Source organism: Pseudoliparis swirei, chromosome 7 (genome assembly GCF_029220125.1).
Source record: "Pseudoliparis swirei isolate HS2019 ecotype Mariana Trench chromosome 7, NWPU_hadal_v1, whole genome shotgun sequence".
In the NCBI taxonomy this organism is placed as follows: Eukaryota; Metazoa; Chordata; class Actinopteri; order Perciformes; family Liparidae; genus Pseudoliparis; species Pseudoliparis swirei.
Window position 1 is genome coordinate 24,609,272 of NC_079394.1, and position 23,295 is coordinate 24,632,566.

At 45.6% G+C, this 23,295-nt stretch overlaps 1 protein-coding gene across 1 annotated transcript; it reads right to left on the minus strand.

The window, feature by feature from the left end:
* Positions 1 to 145: 145 nt before the first annotated feature.
* Positions 146 to 22,642, minus strand: nsd3 (nuclear receptor binding SET domain protein 3). Its single transcript, XM_056419425.1, is given in 25 exon segments — positions 146 to 4,259; positions 4,554 to 4,758; positions 4,849 to 4,955; positions 5,050 to 5,191; positions 5,287 to 5,403; positions 5,994 to 6,116; positions 6,213 to 6,359; positions 6,452 to 6,564; positions 6,664 to 6,866; positions 7,324 to 7,480; positions 9,995 to 10,141; positions 10,767 to 10,946; positions 12,041 to 12,241; positions 12,349 to 12,475; positions 12,569 to 12,694; positions 14,930 to 15,060; positions 15,179 to 15,224; positions 16,103 to 16,203; positions 16,301 to 16,350; positions 16,352 to 17,148; positions 17,874 to 18,028; positions 18,148 to 18,310; positions 18,422 to 18,697; positions 19,206 to 20,098; positions 22,199 to 22,642. Coding segments are annotated over 24 exon segments (4,962 nt in total). The 5' UTR covers positions 20,055 to 20,098; positions 22,199 to 22,642; the 3' UTR covers positions 146 to 3,960.
* Between the last annotated feature and the right edge of the window lie 653 nt (positions 22,643 to 23,295).

Below are 23,295 nucleotides of genomic sequence, written 5' to 3' on the forward strand. Positions count from 1 at the left end.
GTAGGTAAACTCCTAACCATTAACGTAATAATTATGAATGGCTTTATTTTGTACTACTCTTGGAAGCAACATTTAAATGCATCTTATATATATATATTAATGTGATGCATTTTTGTGTTCAAATGAAACACTGACTGTGTTCAAGAACCTTTCACCGAAACAGAGTACAGCTTTATTAAAGTCAAACTTCAGGCATGTCTGAACTCTTCAAACTCAACTTTAGAATGAAAAAGGACAGAATCAATATTCTCAAATAAAAAGACAGTCATGTACAAAAAGAGTGTCGTCTCAACAGTCACACACATTTAGAAGCAGAATTGTACAGGCAAAAAAAAAAGAAAAAAAGAAGCACGCCACAGTAAGATGATTCTATGCAAGTTCAATGCAAACTATTTACAAGTTCTTCGACAATATGCAGTCACAGGTTGAACAAGTAATCAACATGGTATTTTGTGTTCATCCACGTTTTAATCGAAGTAACACCGAGAGATAGATATGACCCCAGTTAGAGTTACTGCAAGTCATTTTTACCACAAGTAAAAACGAAAGAAAGAGATGAGTGCTTATGACGGTGAAGTATTTATTAATTTACTCAAACACTATTTCTGCTCGGACAGCATGTCAATTAAAAAGAGACATTGCACGAAAAAACAAAAGACGTCACAGTGAAATATACCCGTGAACATACAGAGGGGTCCATCCTAAATATAGAAAAAAAAAGGATATGAATCCTGGAGACTTTAGAAAAAAAGAATCCTCCTGGGGCGTATCAAAGGGTCACTTAAATGAGAGCAAACATGCAGTCTCTTGAATAACAAATGTGGGCCCTACCATGACAAGAAACCAACAGAAGGACACGTACCCATCAGAAAGAATTAAGTGAAGGAGATGACGCACGCTGGGACACTTAAGTGAGGCAGACGTAATACTGCTGCCGTGTCAGCGCAGAGGGGCAGCAGAGGACCAACTGGCACAATGATCATGTGATCTGCGGGTGCAAACAATCAAATGCAAACAAAAAGTAACATAAATAAAGACAAAACTCTGAAAAGGGGCATTTAAAGAGATTCTCTAAGTGAAATGGGTTAAACCAGTGTGTGATGTCGGAATCTTGCGTTTCAGCCAAACAGGAAAATAAAACAAAACCGTAAAAGGCTTTAAATCTAGTTATGTAATCACAACCAGAGACATTTTCTCTTGAGCCGCAAACACGAGTCAAGGAGAAAAGAAAAGAAAAATACAATAAATAATCTTTTTTTTTAAATGAAGAAAATTCAAGTTTGCACACGCAGACCGGTTTGAGTTTTTGAAGTAAAAGTGACTTAAAGATGCACTTTCCTGATACTGAACACCGAAATACTTACTGCTGAACTCAAAAACATGTCTCTGAATGTGAAGAGTTTGGCAAATCAGACAGCAGCAAGAAAATCATCAAGTAGTCGTTTGTTTTTTTCAGGAATCCACGAGTGTATATAAAAAAACTTCCAAAATAGTTTCATGAGTGACAAAAGAAGAGCAGCTGTTGAATGCAGAAGAGTGTGCAGCACAGATGAAATATTAACTCCTCTGAACGACAGGTATTTAAGTACTAGATGAATAAGTGTTAGGTATGTATGCATTTATGTGCGTATGTTTAGCATTTGAAAGTGCTCCACTCTCATGTTGTTTTGCTTCGTGTGACTCTCCTTCAGTGCTTCGCCCTCGAGGAGCAGTGTGACCCCAGAAGAACGTTCTGCATTCAATGGCTGCCCTTCTCGGCAGGACGGTTGTATACTGCATCAGGTTTCAACTCAGTGTTCCGAATAAACTGGAGACTGACTGAATGCGCTCAAAGATCTCAAGTTATTTGGGGGAATTGGCACAGTTTTACCCTGCAGCTCACCTGTAAAGGCCGAAAGAGACAACAGGCTACTTAGAAACGATGTAAAGATGGAGAGAATCACAAGAAAAAGGCGGAGGCGAGTTTACAGATAAACTTCCTTGAGTCCAGGGTAAACAAACAAAAAGCACAAAACCTCAGGTGGAACTGAAACTTTACATTCCTATATTGAACCGCTTCATACTGCTTTTAAAACGCCAAATACAGTGAGTCACGATACAGGTGGATGAGCAGCGGCGTTCACCAGTGTGGAATCATTACACCGAATGTGAAAATAAAAAAATAAAAACGTATGCAATGACTAAATAGACATATCGTGTAAAACTCCCCGTGTTTTTTTTCTTTTCCATTTCTATTTCACGTACACCATGGTGGAGAGAAGACAAATTACTGCACTGGTGTTTTGAGAAAAAAAAGAAGAAATTGGTCTCAAAATGTGGTGCAATAAATACACAGAAAATTGGACTTTGACGGATGAGCGATTAAAAACACTGTACAGAAGTTTGTATTTGTACATCGTACTGGACTGTTGTTGCACCGTGACGCCTCTACGTGAAGCCCAGCCTCGAGGATGTCCTCCTCCAGAAGTGCGTCTCGAGGACACTACAGACTTATTTTCTGTATACGAAGCCGGGCCGGCAGTCATTTCTACTTGTGCCTAAAGAAAGCAGCCGCGTTGAGGCCACTACCTCCAAAAACACTTAAATAAAAAATTAAAAAACGCCCAGCAACTCGAGAGGACAACAGAAAAGAATACAGTTATAATTCCGACGTTACTACAAGAGGTATCCATTTTTGAAACACTTGTCTTATGTTCTTTTAATATACACATTTCTGTATATGCGTGTTCTAGCTAAGTGTCGCGACGAGCCGTGGAAAAGTGCTTTTTTAGGAAAAGTTTGGCAAAAAAACAAAGTGAAGAAGAAGCGGTCACAGTACACGACTTTACTGAAACGGACTGCGTCTGGGCCGTAGTCACTACAGCCAGAGTCAAACTTAAGGCTGATCAACAATACTTTTAAGACAGCACCAGTGATCACAAGCTGAGCCCCCCGTCTACAATACAAAGAACAGCAATTGGAGTAAAATGTGGGAACAGATCTTGATAAAAAAAAAAAAAAGGAGTTTCCTTCTTCCAGGAACAACCAAAGAGGTGAGGCTCCGCCCCTCCCGATCTTCACGTAATTTACAAATATCATGACCCGATTTATGTACACAATGGCGAGTGAGACTGGCAATATGAAAGATCACGAGTACTTCTGTAATGTCATTACCATGACGCTATATACCATTATATGTCACCTTAATAGGACTATGTTCACTAGGTCTGCGCAATGCTTAACACCGAAACAAACAAACGTAATACACCGCTCACTGAGATGACGTGAGAGAATCGGTCTGTAAACATTAACAAACATAGATACTGTATATAATTATATTCATCTATACCCATAAGTATATTTCAAAACCATGTCGAAGGAAGGTTGGAATGTAGTGTGGTCCTGAAAAGAATTGCACAAAAATTGGTCACCCCCCCCCACTCCCTTTTTGTTTTTTATTCTTTCCTTCTTTTTTTTTTTATAGAAGAGATGCATCCGATCACATCTCGAGGAGGAGGAGGAGGAGGAGGAAGGCCGGCTCGTTTCCTGTCATCAGGAGAGGAGCAGCGTGGCGGTGGAGAGCTCCTCCTTTTCCCCTCCTCTCCCTCCACCTCACTCGTTAGCTCCCTCAAAGTTCCAAGTATCTGACGACGTGACGACACTTACTATTTCCACAGCGGTAAAAAACAAAACATGATGAGGTGGGGCTCTGGCCTGTGGAGTGTTAGTGGTGGTGTGTGTGTGGCAAAGAGAGGAGGGGGGGGCGGCGCACAATGACGCCTCGTCGCTTCCCCCTGCCGGCACTCCGGCCGCTCTGCTCTCGCGACCGCCAGCGGCGAGGCGTTTGTCGGCGTCTCGTGGCGCTCGTCAAAAAGAAAAAGCATCGTATTCCCTTTTTGTCGGAGCGGGCGATCGGAGCCCAGGAGGCCAAAAGGGGAGCGCACGCTACAGGGAATGAGGTATTGAGGGGGAGCCGCGATGTCATTCGGAAGCCGGGTGGCCCGCCTCCTCCTCCTCCTCCTCCTCCTCCTCCTCCTCCTCCGGCTCCTCCTTGACGGCGGCGGGGCTCAGAGCGGAGCGGCGCGGCTGGGTCGGGCCGGAGTTCGAGCCCAACAGGCTGACGGGGTCGTGGCTAGAGCAGCATGGGCGGCCCTCTAGGGCGGAGGAGGTGAGCGCTCCCGCCTCGTGATCCCGGCAGAAGGAGCGTGGGCAGAAGTCGCAAAGGGAAGAGGCCGCGGCGCCGCACACGCTGCAGTCGTGCCACGGACACTCCCAACGCCCTGCGGACAGATCGAGAGGAGAAAAGAAGAGAATATATTTGTTACTACTCAAATTCTTATCTCTGCTTCCTTCTGTGACACACTGGCATTTCTATATCTATTTTTAATTTAATTTGACTGTGTGTGTGTTGGTGTGCGTGTGTGTGTGTCCACAATGTCACATGATCAGACCACTGAAACACCACATTCAGTTCAACCTCCCAACAGGTTTGTCGGGCTGTTGAAATCAGATGAGATCGTCATCAGATGAGGATGTCGACATCACGGCGTCCCGAGCGCTCAGTGCGTGGTTACCGTATGGCGGCTTGGTGAGGTTGAGACACAGCAGGTGGTACGCCTTCGGACACTCCTTCCTGTCGCACATCACCAGCTCGCCTCCCTCTCCGCAGCAGAAGCAGAAGTACTCGTGCGTGTGCTTGCCCTCCGGCCGCAGCTTCCGCTTCTTTGGCTTCAGCCTGGCGTTCCTGGCCTTCTCCTCCTTCTCCATCACCACAGCGCTCTGGAGGAAACATCGTAGGAAAACCGGTATCAAACACGGCTACAAAAAGCCAGGGTGGGACGCGTGGAAACGAGAGGTCGTCGCCCTCACCGTCGGCTGCACCCCGAGGAATCCAGAGCAGTTGTCTGATCCGCACTGGCAGGACGACTTCCGGTTGCCCACGCAGTGCAGGTTGTAGTTGAACGTCAGCTCCGTGTCTGCGGGAACACCAGAGACGAGATTACACGAATAGCTCCGGGAGCGCCGTGGTGAGAGAGGGACGCAAGCAGAAGTCACGCGCCGGAAACTCACCGGCCTCGATGTCAAAGAGGGCGAAGAGTCCGATGCGGACGTCCCCGTTTACCGTCCACTTCTGGGTTTCACAGTTCGGGCTGCAGCTGTGGTTCATGAAGCGAGACGAGTTCCCCTTCGGCCCGGCGTCGATCACGCGGTCCTGCGAGGAGAGACGGGAAAAAAAAAATGTGGACAACGTTTGGTTGGCGGGGAAAGAAAGCCAACCGACGACGACCCTCGTCACCGGCGTCCTACCTTGGTGAGCGTGAGCATGTAGAAGTTGTTCACGTGGTTCTCGTGGGCGCGTTTGATCCGCTGCTGGCACTCCTCCGAGTCGATCACCTCTCCCACGTACTCGGTCACAAAGTCGCCCTGGAGGAGAGAACAAGCGACGCCCCGTTTCAGAATGACTTGCAATGAGCGAGAAGGGCTGGAGGCGATGTCCAAATCTGAATTATTTGACTACAAGTGCAGTCGTCATAGGGGAAAAACCACAGCAGTGTTTTTGTGGCTGGAAAGATATCCAGTGATGTGAAGGCCATAACATGCTGAGACCTTCATCTCCTCCTACACTTCACATCTCCTGCTTCCTAGTGATCAGACTCATCAGACTAAAGAACAAGCGAGACATTGGCTCGAGGTTGGTTTGGATGAGCATCGTTCACTGACACATCAAAACTACTGAAATGATGGATTCTTTCTTTGGGCCCACGTTGCACTTCAATGACACGTTTCTGCTTTCAAATGTAAAAAATTATTTAGAAACACATTTTTCACCTTTTGTTGCAAATGGAAATAAGATGACTAAATACGTAAATAATAATAAATAATACATAATAAAAAAAAATTATTATAATAAATAAATAATATCAATAAACAATAATAAATTATAAATAATAAACAATAAATACTAATACATATAAATAATAAGACATTAAAAAAATGTAAAAGGCGACGCCCACCTTCCGGAGTGCCTGGTTGGTCCTGAGGCCCCAGCCGCGGCCGTCAGTCTTGATCACCTCCGTCTCCGCAGACAGCCGCTTGGAGAAACCCTGGTTCTCACAGATGTCTCCTGCAGGACACACCTGACGACGGCAACACAAATAAAAAGGTAAGTAAGTGAGTACTTCAGAGGGCTGTCGCGCTGGTTTTGAAGTTAAATAACAAGCATGTGCTCAGACCTGAGGGTGACACTCGTACTGCAACATGCGGTTCAGACACTGAGAGTGGAGGCTGCACGGGTGCTCGTCTGCTGGTCTGCAGTTGCATCGTGGGATCTCCGACAAGTCAGCTACGTGCATCTGCACTTTCCCCACAGGTTTGTTGGACTGATGCAAGAAGACGACAAAAGCAGAAATGAAAAACACAGAACATATACAACTGTAGGGTTATTTGTGTGAAGCGGGGAACTTAAAATCACCTTGATTAACTTGTAGGGCGGAGGTTTGCGAGAGCTGCGTTCCTGCTCCAGAGCCTCCCTGCTCTCCCTCTGTGCCTTGAGCTCATGAAACCGCCGGGCCGCTTCTTCCAGAGCTGAAACACACCAACAAGATCTCAGTCATCCTTGATTAAGGATGAGAATCACAGCAGTTTTGTCTATTTGTCTAAAAAGATGGATGGGGGGGGGATTACCTTTCTTGAACGTTTTGTTGATGTTGATCTGACCCGAGACAAAGTTCTTGTCGTTCTCCAGGTAAGGGAAGACGCGGCCCTGGTTGATCCAGTAGTAGTCGTGGGAGCCAAAGAAGAAGACGGGGAAGTCGCCGACGTCGTGGCGGAGGCTCTGAATGTTGGACGGCACCAGGCGAGGGTTGCAGATCTCCGCTGGCCACCACCTGCGAGGGGAGTGGGACGAGGAAAAAACAACAACATTAAAACAAGTATTCTACAGTTATTATGAATCACACTTGAACCAAATATATTATTTTCTTGGTGCAAAATACTTAATGATGGCACAATTAGCAGCTCAATAGAATGATGAATTGATTTACAAATATAGTTGTATATAATTTTTCTGTCAATTGGCAAACCGATTAACTGACTAATCGTCTCAGCTCAAATTTATGTTTAAATAATATCTCAAATATCGGCTTCAATAATCCGGAATCAGTCAGGCTCTAAAAGTACACAAACTGTTTCAAAAGATTGTCGCTATTTTGGTAGAAATACTCTACGATACAGAGATCCATTAAAATAAATCATGCCGTTATGTTTGAGGCCTTTTGGATATACAACTATAGATACATATTTACTTTGCTCCACCCCACAGCAGTCCTGCGCCCGGTGCCGTACCTGTAGTTGCCCAGTTTGACCCAGACAATCTGTTTGTAGTGCGGTTTCTTCCCCGCCCTGCAGTCGCTGCAGGACCACGCCCCCGCCGGCGTCTCCATCTCCAGACACTCCGGGTGGAAGGAAGCCGGGCAAGTGTCGCAGCACAGCAACTTGCCTCCTACATTTGGAAGATGTATGCATGTATGTATGTGTGTGTATGTGTGTGTGTTTTTAAGTGTAGGTGTGTGTGTGTGTGCATGCATTGTGGGGAATTGGGTATGCAAAGAGAGGAGGAGTGTATGATTAGGTGATGCACCTTAAAACCTGGACAAACTCTGAATCTCATTTGCAGACAAGCCTGAGAAAGAATTCTGTACGATATGAAAATATTATTGATGTCGGGAAAATATGTGCATCTATAAAGCTATTGTAATTCAAACTGTGCATTATTCTGAAATTTAAACAAATGAATGCCAGGAGCTTTTGTGTGTGTGTGTGTGTGTGTGTTCTCAGCTCAGTTTAGTTTCAGCATGTCTGGCAATCAGATTCAGAGCAAAGTACCAAGACCAGTCTAAAGGGAAATAACATGCGGCAGCACAGGAATAAAAAAATTAAAGTCAGCCAGCGAGTTAACATTGAGTCAGGGTTATACTTAAAAAGCAGGCATGCAGTCCTGCTAGTAAAGCAAATGTTCCCCATCACACATACTCATCCTGCACAGACCAGCTTGCATGGAATCGTGGATTTTTACAATTTATAAATTTGTGAAACCGCTTGACGCAACTTTGGAAGAGAGTAATCTCACTATTCATGAGCAGGTCTCGTCCAGATTGAGATTATATTCCATCCAAGGCAGGTCGACGCTCGAGAAAATGAGGTTGAGCAGAATTTGGTTTCGTCTGAGAATTTCAGTCGAAAAAATAAAAAAATAACTACTTAGTTGCAGTCAGCATTAAAAAGGTGTGAGGCCTTCAAAATAATAATATTAAAAATAGAAATTAAAAAAAGAAAGCCCAGAGTGCTGAAGCAGAGAAGCAATGTGTCCTCCAGCAGCGTTCAGCCCCACAAACCACAGACAGTAACTAATCCACAGCGTCATACAGTCGGTAAGTACTGGAGGTTTGGTTCCCATTTCTCCCCTCGCAAAGATATTATATTTGTTGAAAAGTTTAGAGAATGTTTGATTTAACTTGTTCATGAACAGCTTCAATAAAAAAATCAAACTGATTGTTCATGCGCGGCGCTAAATAATCTCACAATGGGCCTCGTGCAAGAACCACGCAAACAAGATCCTGTTCCTGCATGACGCGTTCAAGTCAATTAGGAAACTTGTAACTTCTTCCTGGGCACAAACTAAAAATCTTGTTACAGTTGGTCTGCTCTTTCTCCACGGGAGGAATAGGAAACTACTCCCCTTTCAAAATTTATGATAATAAAAATAAAAAAAAGATGTTAATCGTAATTACTAAATAAAAATTTATAAAAAGACTAACAACTTTTTTTAAAATTCTGTTGGATAAAGATCTCTCATCCATCTCTGTGACGTCATGTCATTTATTTGTTAGCATCCAATCTCAGGTCAAACTATTTCTTCTTTGAATATGTAGTTTCATTCCCAACCTCAGAAGAAAAATAAAAACTACGCTGCGAAACAAATTCCTAACTGAAGGTTCTTCTCCGACGGGACATCCCATTGGACCAACAGAGAGAGGCGGAGTCTGTTGTCACGTGACTTTTTGGCATTGGCTGATACTAAGTCCCGATACCAGTGTTTGAAAAGTGCTTTCTTGCCTTTGTAGAACTAAACATAACAAATAACTACGTAGCATTGTCCTTTACTATTAAATTAAAAAAATCAGCAACCTGCAATTTGGTTTTAAAAAATTATGAAAAGAAAAATGTGAATATTATCTTCATAAGAATTACAAATAAAGTTGTATTTATTTATTGTAATTCCAGAAAATAAACTAAGAAGTATAAAAACTGAGAAATTAAATTGAATATTGGTGCTTCCTCACATGTGACCAATTCCACCTGCAGAGGAAGGCCCGGCCACAGGAAGAACATGTTTTTTTATCACATCTTCTTAATTTCTCCATCAGTCAGCGCTGCTCTGACGACACATTGCCGTCAGCTCAATAATAGTCTGAACTTTGTTCGTCTGCCACAGGTTATCTCTTCACTCTCGAATTAAACCATTAAAAAGGTATATTTTGCATTCAGGTTTTAACTCGTCATAGTGGGAGAAGCCCAGGTGTAAATAGCTGCAGCTGAATTAGATTAATTTAGTTATTTACACCGTGCTTTTCCTATCGTAAGTCAAAACGTCTGCTGTGCAAAAGCGTCGACGCACATCGAGCTCCGGTTGGTAAATCCGACGTCTCATACGCCCCAGAAAAGAGGTTTGGAATAAAAATACGAATTAAAATGAAAGTGTTCTTGCATGAGGCCGATTGCTTTCTGTTAATGTGTTAGGGATACTTGGCTGAAGTTACTTTGCACCACTCTGCATTGAAATTAACTGCATTTTCTCTTCTTCTTTTCACCAGTGAATTAACTTTGCACCTCAAGGCTTTGAAATGAAAGATGCCCACAAGAAAAACCAAAGTGTGGGGGCGGGGGAGGGGGAGCAGGCACGACACAGACACAGACCAGTGGGACACAAGGAGAAAGAGAAAAGCGGTTCAGTTACCTTTCCCAACATTCTTTTTGGTAGCTGACGAAGGAGAGGGAATCATAGGTAATTTCAACTCAGCACGATTTGACTCAGTCAGAAGGTAGTGGGACTTATAGGCATATGAACTTAATATGGTGTCAGTAAGGTCTTGCACTAACAGTCCTACACAAGACACACAGGAAGAGACGGGGGTGAGCCGCAGTCAAAACTCCAAATGACCCCAAAGTTCACGAGAAAGAGCAAACACTCTCTCCCACCCCCCCCCCCCAACACACACACAACAGTGCACTCAACTTGGACAGGTAAAAAAAAAACACATCAGCTCTAAATTGGGCGAGTCCTGTGTGTTCTCACTCGCCCCCCCCCCCCCCCCCCCCAGGGGGACAGGTGGGTGGTCTAAGCAGAGTGCATTGTCACAGCCTGGATCATTCATAGTGTTAGTATCGTGATGGAAAACAAACATTACATTTCATTAAACATGTAATATTAAAGGATGTAAATGAGCTTCACAATGTTTATGAGGTTTCCGGTTTCACTCATTAGATGTTACTGCCGTTGGGACTTTATTTCTATTTTTTTGTAAGTAATAGAAAAGGTTGTATTCCTGAAGAAGAAAAGATGACATTCATGGAGGACGATCACGTCCTATTGATGCTCCAACGGGAAACACAGAGGAACTGATTTTGCCGATCGTGGCGATATTAAGATAGCCCAGAATGTGAAATATCATTATTTAAAAATAATTCATTAATTAACACGGCTTCGGGAGACTGCGGTGAGAGCGTACCTCTGGCACACAGGAAGCACCAGCCCACGTTGATGGGGGAGCTGAGGAGGCCGTTCCGCTTGGAGCCGCCGTGGCTGCTGCAGATCATGATGTGATGGGTGAGCGCCACGCTGCCCGCCGCCACACAGCTGTCCCCCGTGTGATAGGCCACCGGACAGCGGATGCAGCGCATCAGGCGGCCTGCAGGAGGAGGGGGAGGGGGGACAGTCAAGTAGCTGTAATGTAGCTAAACTCCCCATCGCTGCAGAGTTTGTATAATAAATTAGGTCAGACTCCTTTACAGGTTTCAGCTGTAATTAAAAAAGAGATTCAGAAGGATGAAATACGACCACTTGGTGCGCTCTCTGGTGGCTGAAACAATCAAGTCCTCGGCTATTAAAATTTAATTTCCCCCCCGTGCTACATAATCCGACATTAAACATTCACAGGATCAGTCTCGAGGGTTGTGACGTGTTCCGCTACACAGCCATGAATTTGTTCATGGATGCTACGCTTACATTGTGGCAATTTGTGGGAAATAATTAAATAATGAAACATTTAGGGAGCCTAAAAACTGGTATTTAAACTGAAACATTCTTAAAACGCTCAGAGAGGAAATGTCTGTCTCTCACTGCCTAAAACACGGAGTCCATTTAAATTATACAGTAACACAGGATTCGCTGAAGGATGTTTATTTAAGGCCCTGAAAGGTTTTCAGGAAAAATGAATAAATACCTCTCCATCACCGTGTAAAGATGAACCCACACACCGCCCGTACAGACCGACTGCACTAATCCTGCCTTGTGTCAAATAAAAAGGTACAAATTGTAGGCGTTGGTTTCACAATGTGACTCTTTCTAGGCGTGGTTTTTCTGTGGTCTGTGGGTCATACTTAAACCACCAGATATCTCTGTGTGCAAACATCTCTTCCCCTTTTTTATGGCAGATATTTTAGCAAACATTCATGCACCATCATCAGAAAATACATTTCAGGAACATTACTTTATTTTGTAAGTCATCTCTTGCTCAATCAGATTTACCTCTCGAAAAGCCCACTATGTTATTCCTCTTGCGCTTCTCATCTCTCCCACATGTTCTAACAGGGTACAGCTTTACCCCTTGCACGGGTTTAAAAAAAAAGAAGTTTCTTTCTTTTTGCTATTGGTCAATAACATCAGGGAGAAGCCCGAAAGTTTTGTTTTTCCAGCACTTTTCTGACGTAGCTCATTTCCCCACAGCTTCCACTCAAAAGAGGAACTCAGAGGAGCTTGGAAACAAAGCCGAGGCTGCTTTACCGTTGCTGGCCCGCTGCAGGTCTCTCTCCAGGCAGCAGGTGGAGCAGCTGTGCTGGGGGCAGCTGAAGCCTCTGTCCGAACCGCCGGTTGTGCCCGGCAGCTTGCGGACGCACTCTTCGTGGTAGAAGCAACCGCACCCGGACACGGAGCAGCGCGTCACCTCCCGGCCTGCCGTTTTACAGCTGAAACAAGTATGATTGCCTGGGTGGGGGGGAAGAGAGAGAGAGAGCGAGAGACGGTGAACGCATAGAGCCAAACGCAACAGATGTGACAGTGAAGATTGCGTTTTTTTTAATTTATTCGCTCACCATTTCTGCATTCCAGGCAGGTGTAGCGGCCTTCGGGCAGCGAAGTCAGGCCGAGGCAGTCCAGGTGAAACTGCCGACGGCAGTCGCCTTCACACACCGCCAGGCCCTCTCCGTACAGCTCGCAGACCTACGCACAGAAACAACGCGGAGAGAGACGGCTCGTGTTAATCAATGCTCACTTACAGACAGACAGACATGGCGGATGGCGAGCAGCGCTGACCTGGCAGACGGTGTCTCTCTTGCCGGTGCTGCCGTCCTGACGGGACAAGCCGGAGTCCACGGACTGGGTGTCGGAGGCGTCTGCGTCAGCTGCCGCTGGACTATCGAGACTCTTCCCGAATAAACCCTGCGAGGTGGAGACGGGGAGAGCGTGTTTTGTGAGACGTGGTCACATGTGGACCGTCGGCTCTTTAAAGTGCGTGAACAACTAGACTACTAAAAGGTGTCGAGGAAAAGAAGAGCGAGTTTCAAGAGCCCCTGATCAACTGTCATTTTGTCCAGAACCCAGAATTATTCAGATCACAAACATAAATAAAAAAGCACTCTAAGATATTAATATTTAAATAGCTGGAAACAATAAAAACCTTGAACCACAAATTAGAATGAAATGCTTCTGCTTATTCAAGTTTGGCCGAGTTGTGTAAAAAAGAAACCGACGCTGAAAATGAAGGAAAGAAATGTGCAAACAGGCAAAACAGAGACGATGATGATCACGTGACTAAAAGTCAGTGGGTAGCCGGTCTGTCTTCCAATCAAGGCGGTTGGAGGTTCAATCCCCGCCCTAGTCGATGTGTCCTTGAGCAAGACACTTAACCCTGAGTTGCTTCTGTAGCTGTGTCTACGGTGTATGAATGTAACATAAGTTGTTTTGGATAACAGCGTCAGCTAAATGTCATGTACAGTTTAGACCAGACATGGGCAAACTACGGCCCGCGGGCCACATCCGGCCCGTTAGGCTTTTTAATCCGGCCCGCCGAACTTGTCCAAATCGCGACTTTGTTTACTTCCGGTGTGCGTTGGCGCGGAAAGTACTCGTCACACAAAACCCTTCACCATGATTTGTCAATCCGTTTGTCTGTCAACATTTTGCGAAAAAAACAACCAATGAACACTCAGTAAATCACAAACCACCACACAGGTGAGGCTCATTTAGAAACAGCCGCAGTGATTATGGCGAGCAGCGCGGAGCCTCGGGAGGAGCTGCAAAGCCACGAGGAGGAACACGCAGCCAGAAGAGAGCCACTTGGACCGGGTAAGAGTCTTTACTACACGTTACGTGTCACGGTGTCCGTCCCGGTGTCCGTAACTTGTGCGCGTTGCTGACTAGTCTTGTATTTTACAGAGAGGATTCACCAGCGCCTGCAGCTCCACCTGCCCGGCCAGCAGAGAGGTCTCGTGACACGATGACATGATGTTATTATAGTGAAGCCATATTGTAAATAGTCTGTCAATAGTTGTGTTCTGTTTTCTATTTCTCAACATGTATATAATGTAGATTTTTTATTTTTATGTACAATACATATTTATATATAAAAAAAATTTAATGGTCATTTTTTATTTGCACACACCCCATGAAACTTTATCTGCAATATGAAGTCATTTCTCAGTCCCATCTTTATCATTTTGGTGAATGTGTGACAGACCACATCATTTTTACTAAAAAAACGTGAATAATTCAATTCAGTTTATTTGTAGAGCCCAATTTCACAAATTACAAATTTGTCTCGGAGTGCTTTACAATCTGTACATATAGACATCCCTGACCTTTGACCTCACATCGGATCAGGAACAACTCCCAAATAACCCTTCAGGGGGTAAAAAAGGAAGAAACCTTCAGGAGAGAACAGAGGAGGATCCCTCTCCAGGATGAACAGGTGCAATTACATGTATCTAGCATTGTATTCAGATATGTCACTGCTTTTGTGAACCTATGACCTTTGGTAAACCAATTTCAAACACAAACAGTTGGTCCACATGAGTAAAGGTGTGTTTTCAGAAGAGATATGAATAATTTTTAAAAATCGAACTTCAATTGTCAGCTTTATATTTTCTCGAGTAAAGCGCTGTCAGTCTGTTTGTGACGGGTGCATACACATGCTGACCAGATGACGGCGCACATCGCCCTCACTTTAAAGACCCCTTTCTAGTTTCTGCTGCAGGCAGGATATTTAATACAGTCTATCTCTCAGGACAATCCGTCCATTATTTTGCGGGGTTTAAAACAATTAGAAATTATTGAGCTTGAGTATTTCGTTGGGTAATAATTTTTTTGAATGTTGAAAGTGATTCCATTGATCTCTTTCCAGTAAATGTTGATTACTTTAACTTTGCACCTTAAATTGAAATGTATAAAAAACAGACGCAATCTCCAGGTTTAATAAATTACATTGCGTGTCCAAATGCTCCTGGCCCGGCCCCTCTGTCACATTTTAGAACTGATTGTGGCCCGCAGGTCAAAAAGTTTGCCCACCCCTGGTTTACTCATAAATATTTTGAAGCCAATAGCACCTGTTGAATTCTGACTTCTGCATGTGGATGTATGTTTATTGATGTTGGAGTATCTCCCTCGTGGTGCGTCTACCTGTGTGTCGTTGAGGCCTCTAGAGTCGGAGTCGGAGGTGTCTCTGTACTGAGAAGAAGCCATCTCCACGTCCGTCGACGCTCTGCTTCGCTTCTTCAGGGGCTTGCAGGCGTCTGAGATCTCACTGGCTCCTGGAGGACCGCGAAAGAAAATGACAACAAAAAAGACGATTTTCACATTTTATTTCAAGTCTCAGGAGTTCTCACAGCAGAGGTTTCAAAAAGCAGCCGTGACAGACCGATGCCCTACCTTTCTGTGAGCCGGTCCTCAGCGTGGTCTCAGGAGCCATCTCAGCCTGTGGGGGGGGGGGGTGAAACGAGGAGGTTGAGGTCATCGTGGTGCTCTTATTCAGGTAGCAGAAGGTGAGTTTGGATGACTTCGGCACTAAGGTCAAGTTCAAGCCGACATTAACACTACATCAAATATTGAAGCCCCGGTCATATAGACTTCCTCACAAGGACGTGACATATGTTGAAAGATTAATAATACATTAATACCGCCGTTTACCTGAGGAGTGGAACAAACTATATTGCTGCCGTAACAGCTTCCCAGTGTCGTAAAATCCACCCTTGTTATTATACCTGCCCATTGTGTGACACGTAGAGCCTCAGACAAGCCTTAAAAGTTGTGAATATGTTCCTTCAACCAATGTTTGCGGATTGTATATTTCATTGGCTCATCGGTACCTGAAATACACCCCCTTTAACCCTTGTGTTGCCTTAGGGTCATTTTGACCCGAATCAATATTACACCCTCCCCTCAATATTTTCATTTTTGACCCGATTCAACCCTTCACCCTCCTGTACCTATTATTTTACTAACATATTTTTGGGTGGGTTTCAATTTTAGCAATTCAAAAAAAACCAGAAAAAATATTATATTAAATATTGTTTTCAAGTTTAAGTGTTGAAAACTTGTTGTTTTGTTGACTGACTATCGAAAGAACACCTAATAAACATTGAATGGGGGCGTTAAACACCCCTTGTAATTAATTAATTATTGATTATTATTAATTTAATAATAAATAAAAAATATTAATTAGATTGTGTTTTCATGTTATGTTTGACATGGTTGAAGAAGAGTGTGCAGGAAATGTGGGGAGGGGAAAAAAATGACATGCAACAAATGGTGCGGTGCTTATTTTTTATTATTCTGAGAGGAACCAATGGATACCTGTTCTTTTTTAGTTTTCTTCTTCGGGATGGGATCGTTGCCTCTCTCTGACTCCGACCTGCTCCGGACTGACCGCCGCTGCAGCTTCCTCTCCTGAGAAGCTAGAAAACACAGAAAAGAAAAGAAAAAAAATCTCATATCGACCTGACCGACATGTCGAATATTCGTCAGAACGCACCCTGCGTGTCGGTGTATTACCGTGTGGACTGCTGTGGTGTGATCCGGGAGAGGAGGTCTGCTGCATCCCTCTCCTCACTCCTCCGACTCGCGGGGGACCCTCTCCTCTCCTCCCCCTCTTCTTCCACCTCTCCCTCTCCCTCATCCCCATCCCCATCTTCCTCCTCCTCCTCTGGACTGGGCTCGGGTTTAGCTCTGCTGTCCTCGGGCGAGCAGTACCCCAGGTCGGGCTGCCGGGCCTCCCTCACGTCCCTGGCCACTCTCTCCTCTTTTTCCTCTTCTTCTTCCTCTTCTTCCTCCTCCTCCTCTTCCTCCTCCGGTTCTTTTTTCGGAGACGGCGCAGCTTTTTTCTGCAGCAGAGGCCAGTCGCACTTTGTGATCTCCACGTTGAGCCTCTTCATGGTGATGGAGAGAGGCAGCAGCTTCCTGGCGGCCGCCGTCTTCCAGGCCCGGACCGGCGGCGGCGATTCGGGCCGCGTGTCGCCGCTGGCGTTCGGCTTCGGGGAGCTGGCTTTACGCTGCTCCCTCTGGCTCTTCTCTTCGTGTGCGGCCTGGGAGTTGGCGCCGTCGTCCGTGTTCGAAATGCTGCACTGCCTGCGCGGCATCAGCCGTCGCGGCGGCTGCTCTCTCTCCGGCGACTTCACTGCCCCCTCCTCCTTCTTACTGACCGAGCCGCTGGAGCGCCGGTTTTGCCTCTCGGCTCGCATGGTGGGTTTCTTGCTGGACGGGCCTTCGATGGGGTCGGGGTCAACGTAGATGAAGGTGTAGTTGTCGATGCGCTCCTGCCGCGACATCACCAAGGCGTCCTCGGCGTGGCCGATGCCCACTTCCCACTGAGAACGCTCCCGCTGAGCGATGGGCTTCAGAAGCTGGAGAAGAAAAACACAAATTAAATACCAAACAACTGATTAACTTTATTTCTGAATGGAACCTGATGTTATCAATATTGGCTTACCCAAATATGTACCGATACATGACGGTTCAAAAATGAAACAAAAAACATACATGGGATCATTTAGAAACAATGTCATCTCCATAGTTTGCTCAATGCTCAGAAGAGAAAGTACATTTTAAAATAAATAGTAACTTAATTTAACTGCTTTTCACACAGATTCAATTTTGATGTCTCACTGCAGCCGTACACTCACCGTAAATTACCCTTATGATATTAATCGAATACGAATGGCTCAAAAAGACTGAAATATTTCAAATTGACAAGTTATTTAGTGAATGCATGAGAAAATAGGAAAATAAACTATAAATATTATTTTTTGTTTTGAATGGATGAGCTAATTGGCAATACAAGTGAAGTAAAAGAAAATTCAGTCATTTATACAGTAACTAAGAAATATCTAAAGAAAATGCTAAATAGCTTCTAATAATTATTTCAAAATAAGTTACATTTGTGACTTAAATTCTTTAAAAACATGCAATTTGAGATTGGTTTCTATAAGAAATTATAATTTTTAAATGAATTGTTTTCTATACACGTTCGATAAGAGCCACGGACTCCTGGAATCATAATACTGAAAGTTGACATCTGTGAAGATACTGGATGAGCCTGACAACACCTCCCAGATGCATCCGTACGTACTTTGTGTTTCTCCACCGGGTTCGAGGCCTTGCGCAGCGTCTCAGCCTGAAGGTCCTCATACTGCTGCTTCCCCTGATACAGGACGATCCTCTTCTCGTGGATCCACGCTCGCTCGGCAACGCTGCCGAAGAACTGGACGTGGTATTCCCTGTGACCTGCAGGGCGACACGGAGAGGAAGACGAGCGGCGACGTTTTAACATCCTTGAGCTTTCAAAATGTTTGTGGGAGGAAACGGGAAGATCAGTTACTCGTTTTACCCCCCCGTGCCTGTACCTCTGGTGTTGATGCGAGTGTGGACCTTCATCTGCGGGTCGGAGGAGACCATGCAGGGCCACCAGGGGTAGGTGCCCACCTTGGACCACACCAGATCTCCTATCACAAACTCCTTACAGAAGCCCGTCTCCTGGATCACAGACGGATGGTGGACCTTCGGGATCTAAAGCGAGGAAACGTGAGCGAGTCACCTACTGCTCACTGCCGGCTTCAGGGATCGGTGTGCGCAAAGAATTTAAAGCGGCTGTCGAGGGGGAACCGCTGCAACACTTGCCTTCGGCGTCTTTGGTTCAGTTTTGATGACGGTCTTCTGAGGCTTCTCCGTCTGGGCCGGGGACGTCTCTGTCGGCGGCGACTTGATGTGGGCGTCCTCCGCCTGCTCTGTGGTACCTGCCTGTGCTTGGCTCTGGTCCTGGTCCTGGTCCAGGTTCTGCTCCAGGTTCTCTTCCAACTCCTGATGATCCTGGTCCTGCACCTGCAGTCGCGCGCTCTTTTTCCTCTTCTCCTTCTTCCTTTCGTGTCGGCGCTGCATCGGAGTGGTCTCGTTCTTCTGAGGAGCAGGAATAGAAAAACAAAGCAGCGGTGATGAGATGTCAACTTTCTTCTTTTTTTGCATAACAAGGCAGCTCAAAAATGGATCCCTGTGTCGGCTGAAATCACAACTCTGAGATCCACGAGTAAAAGAAAAGCAGGCTGCACCCAGTGGAACGGTTCCACTTGAATATTATTGGGACCAAATGGACTTGTATTTAGTATGTGACGCCATCTTTCTGTGGTTCAAGACACACTGCCTTATAAGCATCGTCTGCAAGGTGTGCTTTTGTTTCTATGCATTTCCATGGAAGAAATGTGAAACAATTAAAAAATATAACATGGCTGAACAGTTAATCTACTCGTTTGAGACAGTAGTGTTTTTAAAATGAATGATCATATCCACAATTAACGAATCAAGGGTAACGTTTGTTTGGAGTAAAATGGATTTTTTTTAAAGGATATGACAGCGATGTCTTCAGTGAGATGTGTGTGTGTGTGTCTGTCTGTGTGCATGCAGACGTTACCTGCAGCTCTTGCAGCAGGTCTCCGCACAGCGCAGACTCAAACAGCTCTTTCCCATTCTGATATGTCTTTATGATCTTCAGCTTGATCTCTGGAGAGCTGGTTTTCTTCAGCACCCCGCCCGTGGTGTTGGACAGACCGTGGGGAGGTTTAGAGGAAGGGGTGCTGTCGACCAGGGAGGGCGGGGGACTGGAGGAAGGCAGGATCAGCGGCGGAGGAGGGGGAAGAGTGTGGGTCATGATGTGAGGCGTGTGAGGCAGGTGGTGCTGCAGAGGCGGCAGCGGTGCCGGCGGGGGACTCTGCGGGTGCAGCTGGGTTTGTATGTGAGGCGGGTTCGGGTTCGAGTGGAAGTGGTGTGCGCCGTGGTGGTGGTGGGGGTGGGGGAGGGGGAGGTGGTGATGGGGGTGATGGAGATGGGGGTGATGGTGGTGGAGGTGCGGGTGCAGAGGTGGGGACACGGGAGACAAAGGCCTCTCCTGCAGACCGGGGCCCCTCAGGACGGTCCCCTCGCCCGGCATGAGGCTGTGATCGCCGTAGCTCCGGGTGGCCCCGTAGCCGTTGGCCGAGCCGTTGGGGAACTGCGAGTACATGGAGAACTTGGCCTGCGGCTCGTACATGCCCAGGCCGGGCGGATAGCCATTGGAGACATGCGACATGTCCTCCGCGGCCGACGGCGGGTAAGAAAACTCTGCATCCAGGGCAGCATCGTAGGAGGGACCACCATCCTCGCCGGGGTCACTGCCGGTGTCGCAGGTGCCTTCCTGTCTGATATTGGCTGAGTCAATGAGCTGAGGGGGTTGCTGAATTGTATTTCCCATGATCCCTTGCATGAAAGAGAAGGAGAAATCCATTGTTGGGCTCCTGCATCCTTAACTGTCTTTTTCTTTGACTGGACCTGAAGACAGAGACGTGTGCAGTTAAGAGGCTCTGATTAAATCTTCATCGGCATTTAGGAAAATTAATACACAAAGATCACTTCATTTAACCTGTAAGAAGCCCCGGGAAACCATATGACAGCTTGATATTGCAGGCATCATATCTGCGTGACCCTATGAGTCCTATTGACCCCCACACACACACATACTTTCTATGCAAGTATGCGGGATGCACAATTTAAATCTGAACTGCAATATGGTTTACCGCATCTTTCAAAATTGCGCACGGCACAATATTTGTTGGAGTCAAAAAGTCTTTCAAAATAGCATTCAAGATGAAATACCATCCTGGTCCACAAGCATCATATTCTACAGAATTAAGGAAACATCTTTGTTTGGTGCAGATCCACACAATTATCCACTGGACTCATTCACGTGAAAACGAACACTTCCTCTGGTATCGCAAATCATAACGCAGTTGCAATACTGATCAAAACAAATCGCAAATACATTTTTATTTTGTGTTTATTGTTCTGCACTAGGATACAGTATGCATGTGCCTCATAAGCAGCTCTGTGACATTTTGCCTGACACAATGCATATGTATCTGTTTACCGCTCCAGTGAGAGGCCAACCCCCACCTCTCAAGAAAAAACATAACCTGCTATTACCACTTTGGCTAATTTGGTGCTTTCGTGATGCATATTTGCAAACAAATCTGCATGTGGAGCAAACAAAATAATTGCCAGCCAAGGGGACCCTGGAGGCCCCAGAGAAGTGCCACGCTTTGCTTGACAGGTAATCTTTAATGCTTTATGAAGTTACTGTGCGATTTATTTTTCAATGATGATAAACTGAATTATCTTTAAGTTGTTGACTGTTGTAGTTATGCTTACTTGGGCTTTGGGGAATTGTGATGGATTTCTCTTTTCCATAAGACCGAATGATTAAACCATGTGTTAAATCTGCAAGTCGAACGCCCTGATAAACTCACCAGGTGTTAGGAGACAATAAGAGGACCTGTGTGGTCAAACTATCAGCACACATTACTCGCCATCAGTTATCTCAAACGTATCTCCAGAAACACACAAAGACAACAAATGCCGTGCAGCGTGATGATGTGATTAGGAAGTTTCCTCTCTGACAGCCGTTAATCATCTGTGAAGCGCCTCTCCTCACGGGGTCGTTCGCTGTTTCACCAACACATGGTGGCCTACCATCACGAAACAAAACAAGGAGCCTGCGCCCGCTTTCGCCAATCTAACACTTCACACTGTTTAAATATATATTAGGAATAATTAAGCCGGTATATGCAAAAATTTAAAAAAGTGTCGACGGCGAATGGACTCGTTCCCCCGACTGAGGTTCCTCGGCCCGGCGGTCGGCAAAGGTGGAAAACGGCGATGTAAACACCCATAAAAGGTGTTAACTAACAACCACTAGCTCCCCGCGGAGGGTCGTGTCACTAGCGTGGGCTCCGTGTGTGTAGTGGGGAACATTAATATTCACTCAAAACTGTGACATAAACCACTGCTTGGTCAGCAAGAAAGAGAAGAAAACCCGTTCCGTATGATCGTATAGCTTTCTGCGCTGATGTTAGCATGAAGCTAACTAGCATCAAAAAGGGGGCTAGTCTTTTGAGGAAAAAGATGGACTCGTTTCAGCAGTTATAAAACCACTACACGGTGGAGGAGTGGGGGGCACCATTGGTCTTTCGGCACACACACAACCTTTAACGGTTATTTATCCGTTGGTGTGCACCACACATTGAAAAAGATGGAAAAGGAGAGGAGGTGGGGGTGGGGGTGGGGGTGGGGGGCTAAGCTAACGCTCCGTCGCCAATATGGCTGCCTTTGCCCCTTTAAATCAAATTGTCTGCCGTGATTATACCTCCGTCGCCTGCCGTTTTCGGCGAGGAACGTGGCCGAACATAAGCTCGTTTCGTCCACCAAAAAATGGTCTGAGCGGACGGAGACGCCGAGGTGTGTGTGTGGAGGGGGGGGGGGGGGGACAACAACATGCAGCGGGCTATGGCAAACACGCTTATCGCTAAAGAGGAGAGCGGAGGAGCAGCAGCGATGCCGAGCAGAGAGATGTGCATAGTAAGAAAATATCAATACCTTCAGCGTGTCCCATTCTAAACACATACACCAGCCAGCAACGGGTCCTCGTGTAATATATAAGAAGGATGGGGGGAGAAATCACAAATATATCCTGTTATATAGATAAAGCTCAGGCCTTTTCCCCCCCTTTCTCGTTTTAACGCAATTGTGAACCGAGGGGAGGAGGGGGCTGTTCCGCTCTTGGTCGCTGCCCAATCCCGGAGCTTGGCTCTTCTTCTGTGTCAGGGACGGGAGCGTTTAGTCGAAACCCCGCTACTGATAGACGTCTGTTCAATCCTCACCGCCCTCCCACTACGTGCAAGTCTTCTTCTTAATAAGCTCTAGCTCCCTCTTTCTCCGGTTTAACAAAAGCACCCAGCTTTCTTTTTCTTCTTCTAGTCCTCGGCCTTGTGGTCGGTCTCTCCTGCAGCTCAGCGCCAAAAATCACAGAGATCCGGACCGGAGGAGTTATGAGGAGCACTGCGGGATATGTAGTTTACGTATGACAGCGTCTGCTTTCATAAGGAAAGAATGTGGGCCCCTCAAAAAGGGGATGTGACATAGTATCAGTCACACATTCCCTGAAAGGAAAAGGAGGAAATATCTTCAAAGGAGGGGGATGGTGTAAAAAAAAAAAAAAATAGACACACTGTTTAAATATATATATATATATATTGTAAGACTGCCATATAATTCAAGGTTAGTGGATGTGAACGGTAATACATTTTTGTTTTGATTATTTTAATTGTATGACGACCACAACGGGATGCAAATTCCGTAGTTACGTTTGCGTCAACGTCCTGTCGAGTCTGATTGGGTTTTATACGACTCCTCGCCTGATCTGTACTCGAGAGGTGCTGGAAATGAAAGACCCCTCACTCCGCCTCGAATTTATGGTACCAAAAGCGGTGTCGTCCACTGATGATTGGCACCAAGGAAACCTGATGGACCATATGAACAGAATGCATTTGTACTCTAGCTTGTTTATATATATATATACATCTATGTGTGTGTGTTATACAAATGCAATTTAGAACTATTCATAAATTATATCTCATATAAATCCCACAAAGTCCAGCCCACTAGGCTAGTGGCAGTGAATATAGTCTGATAAA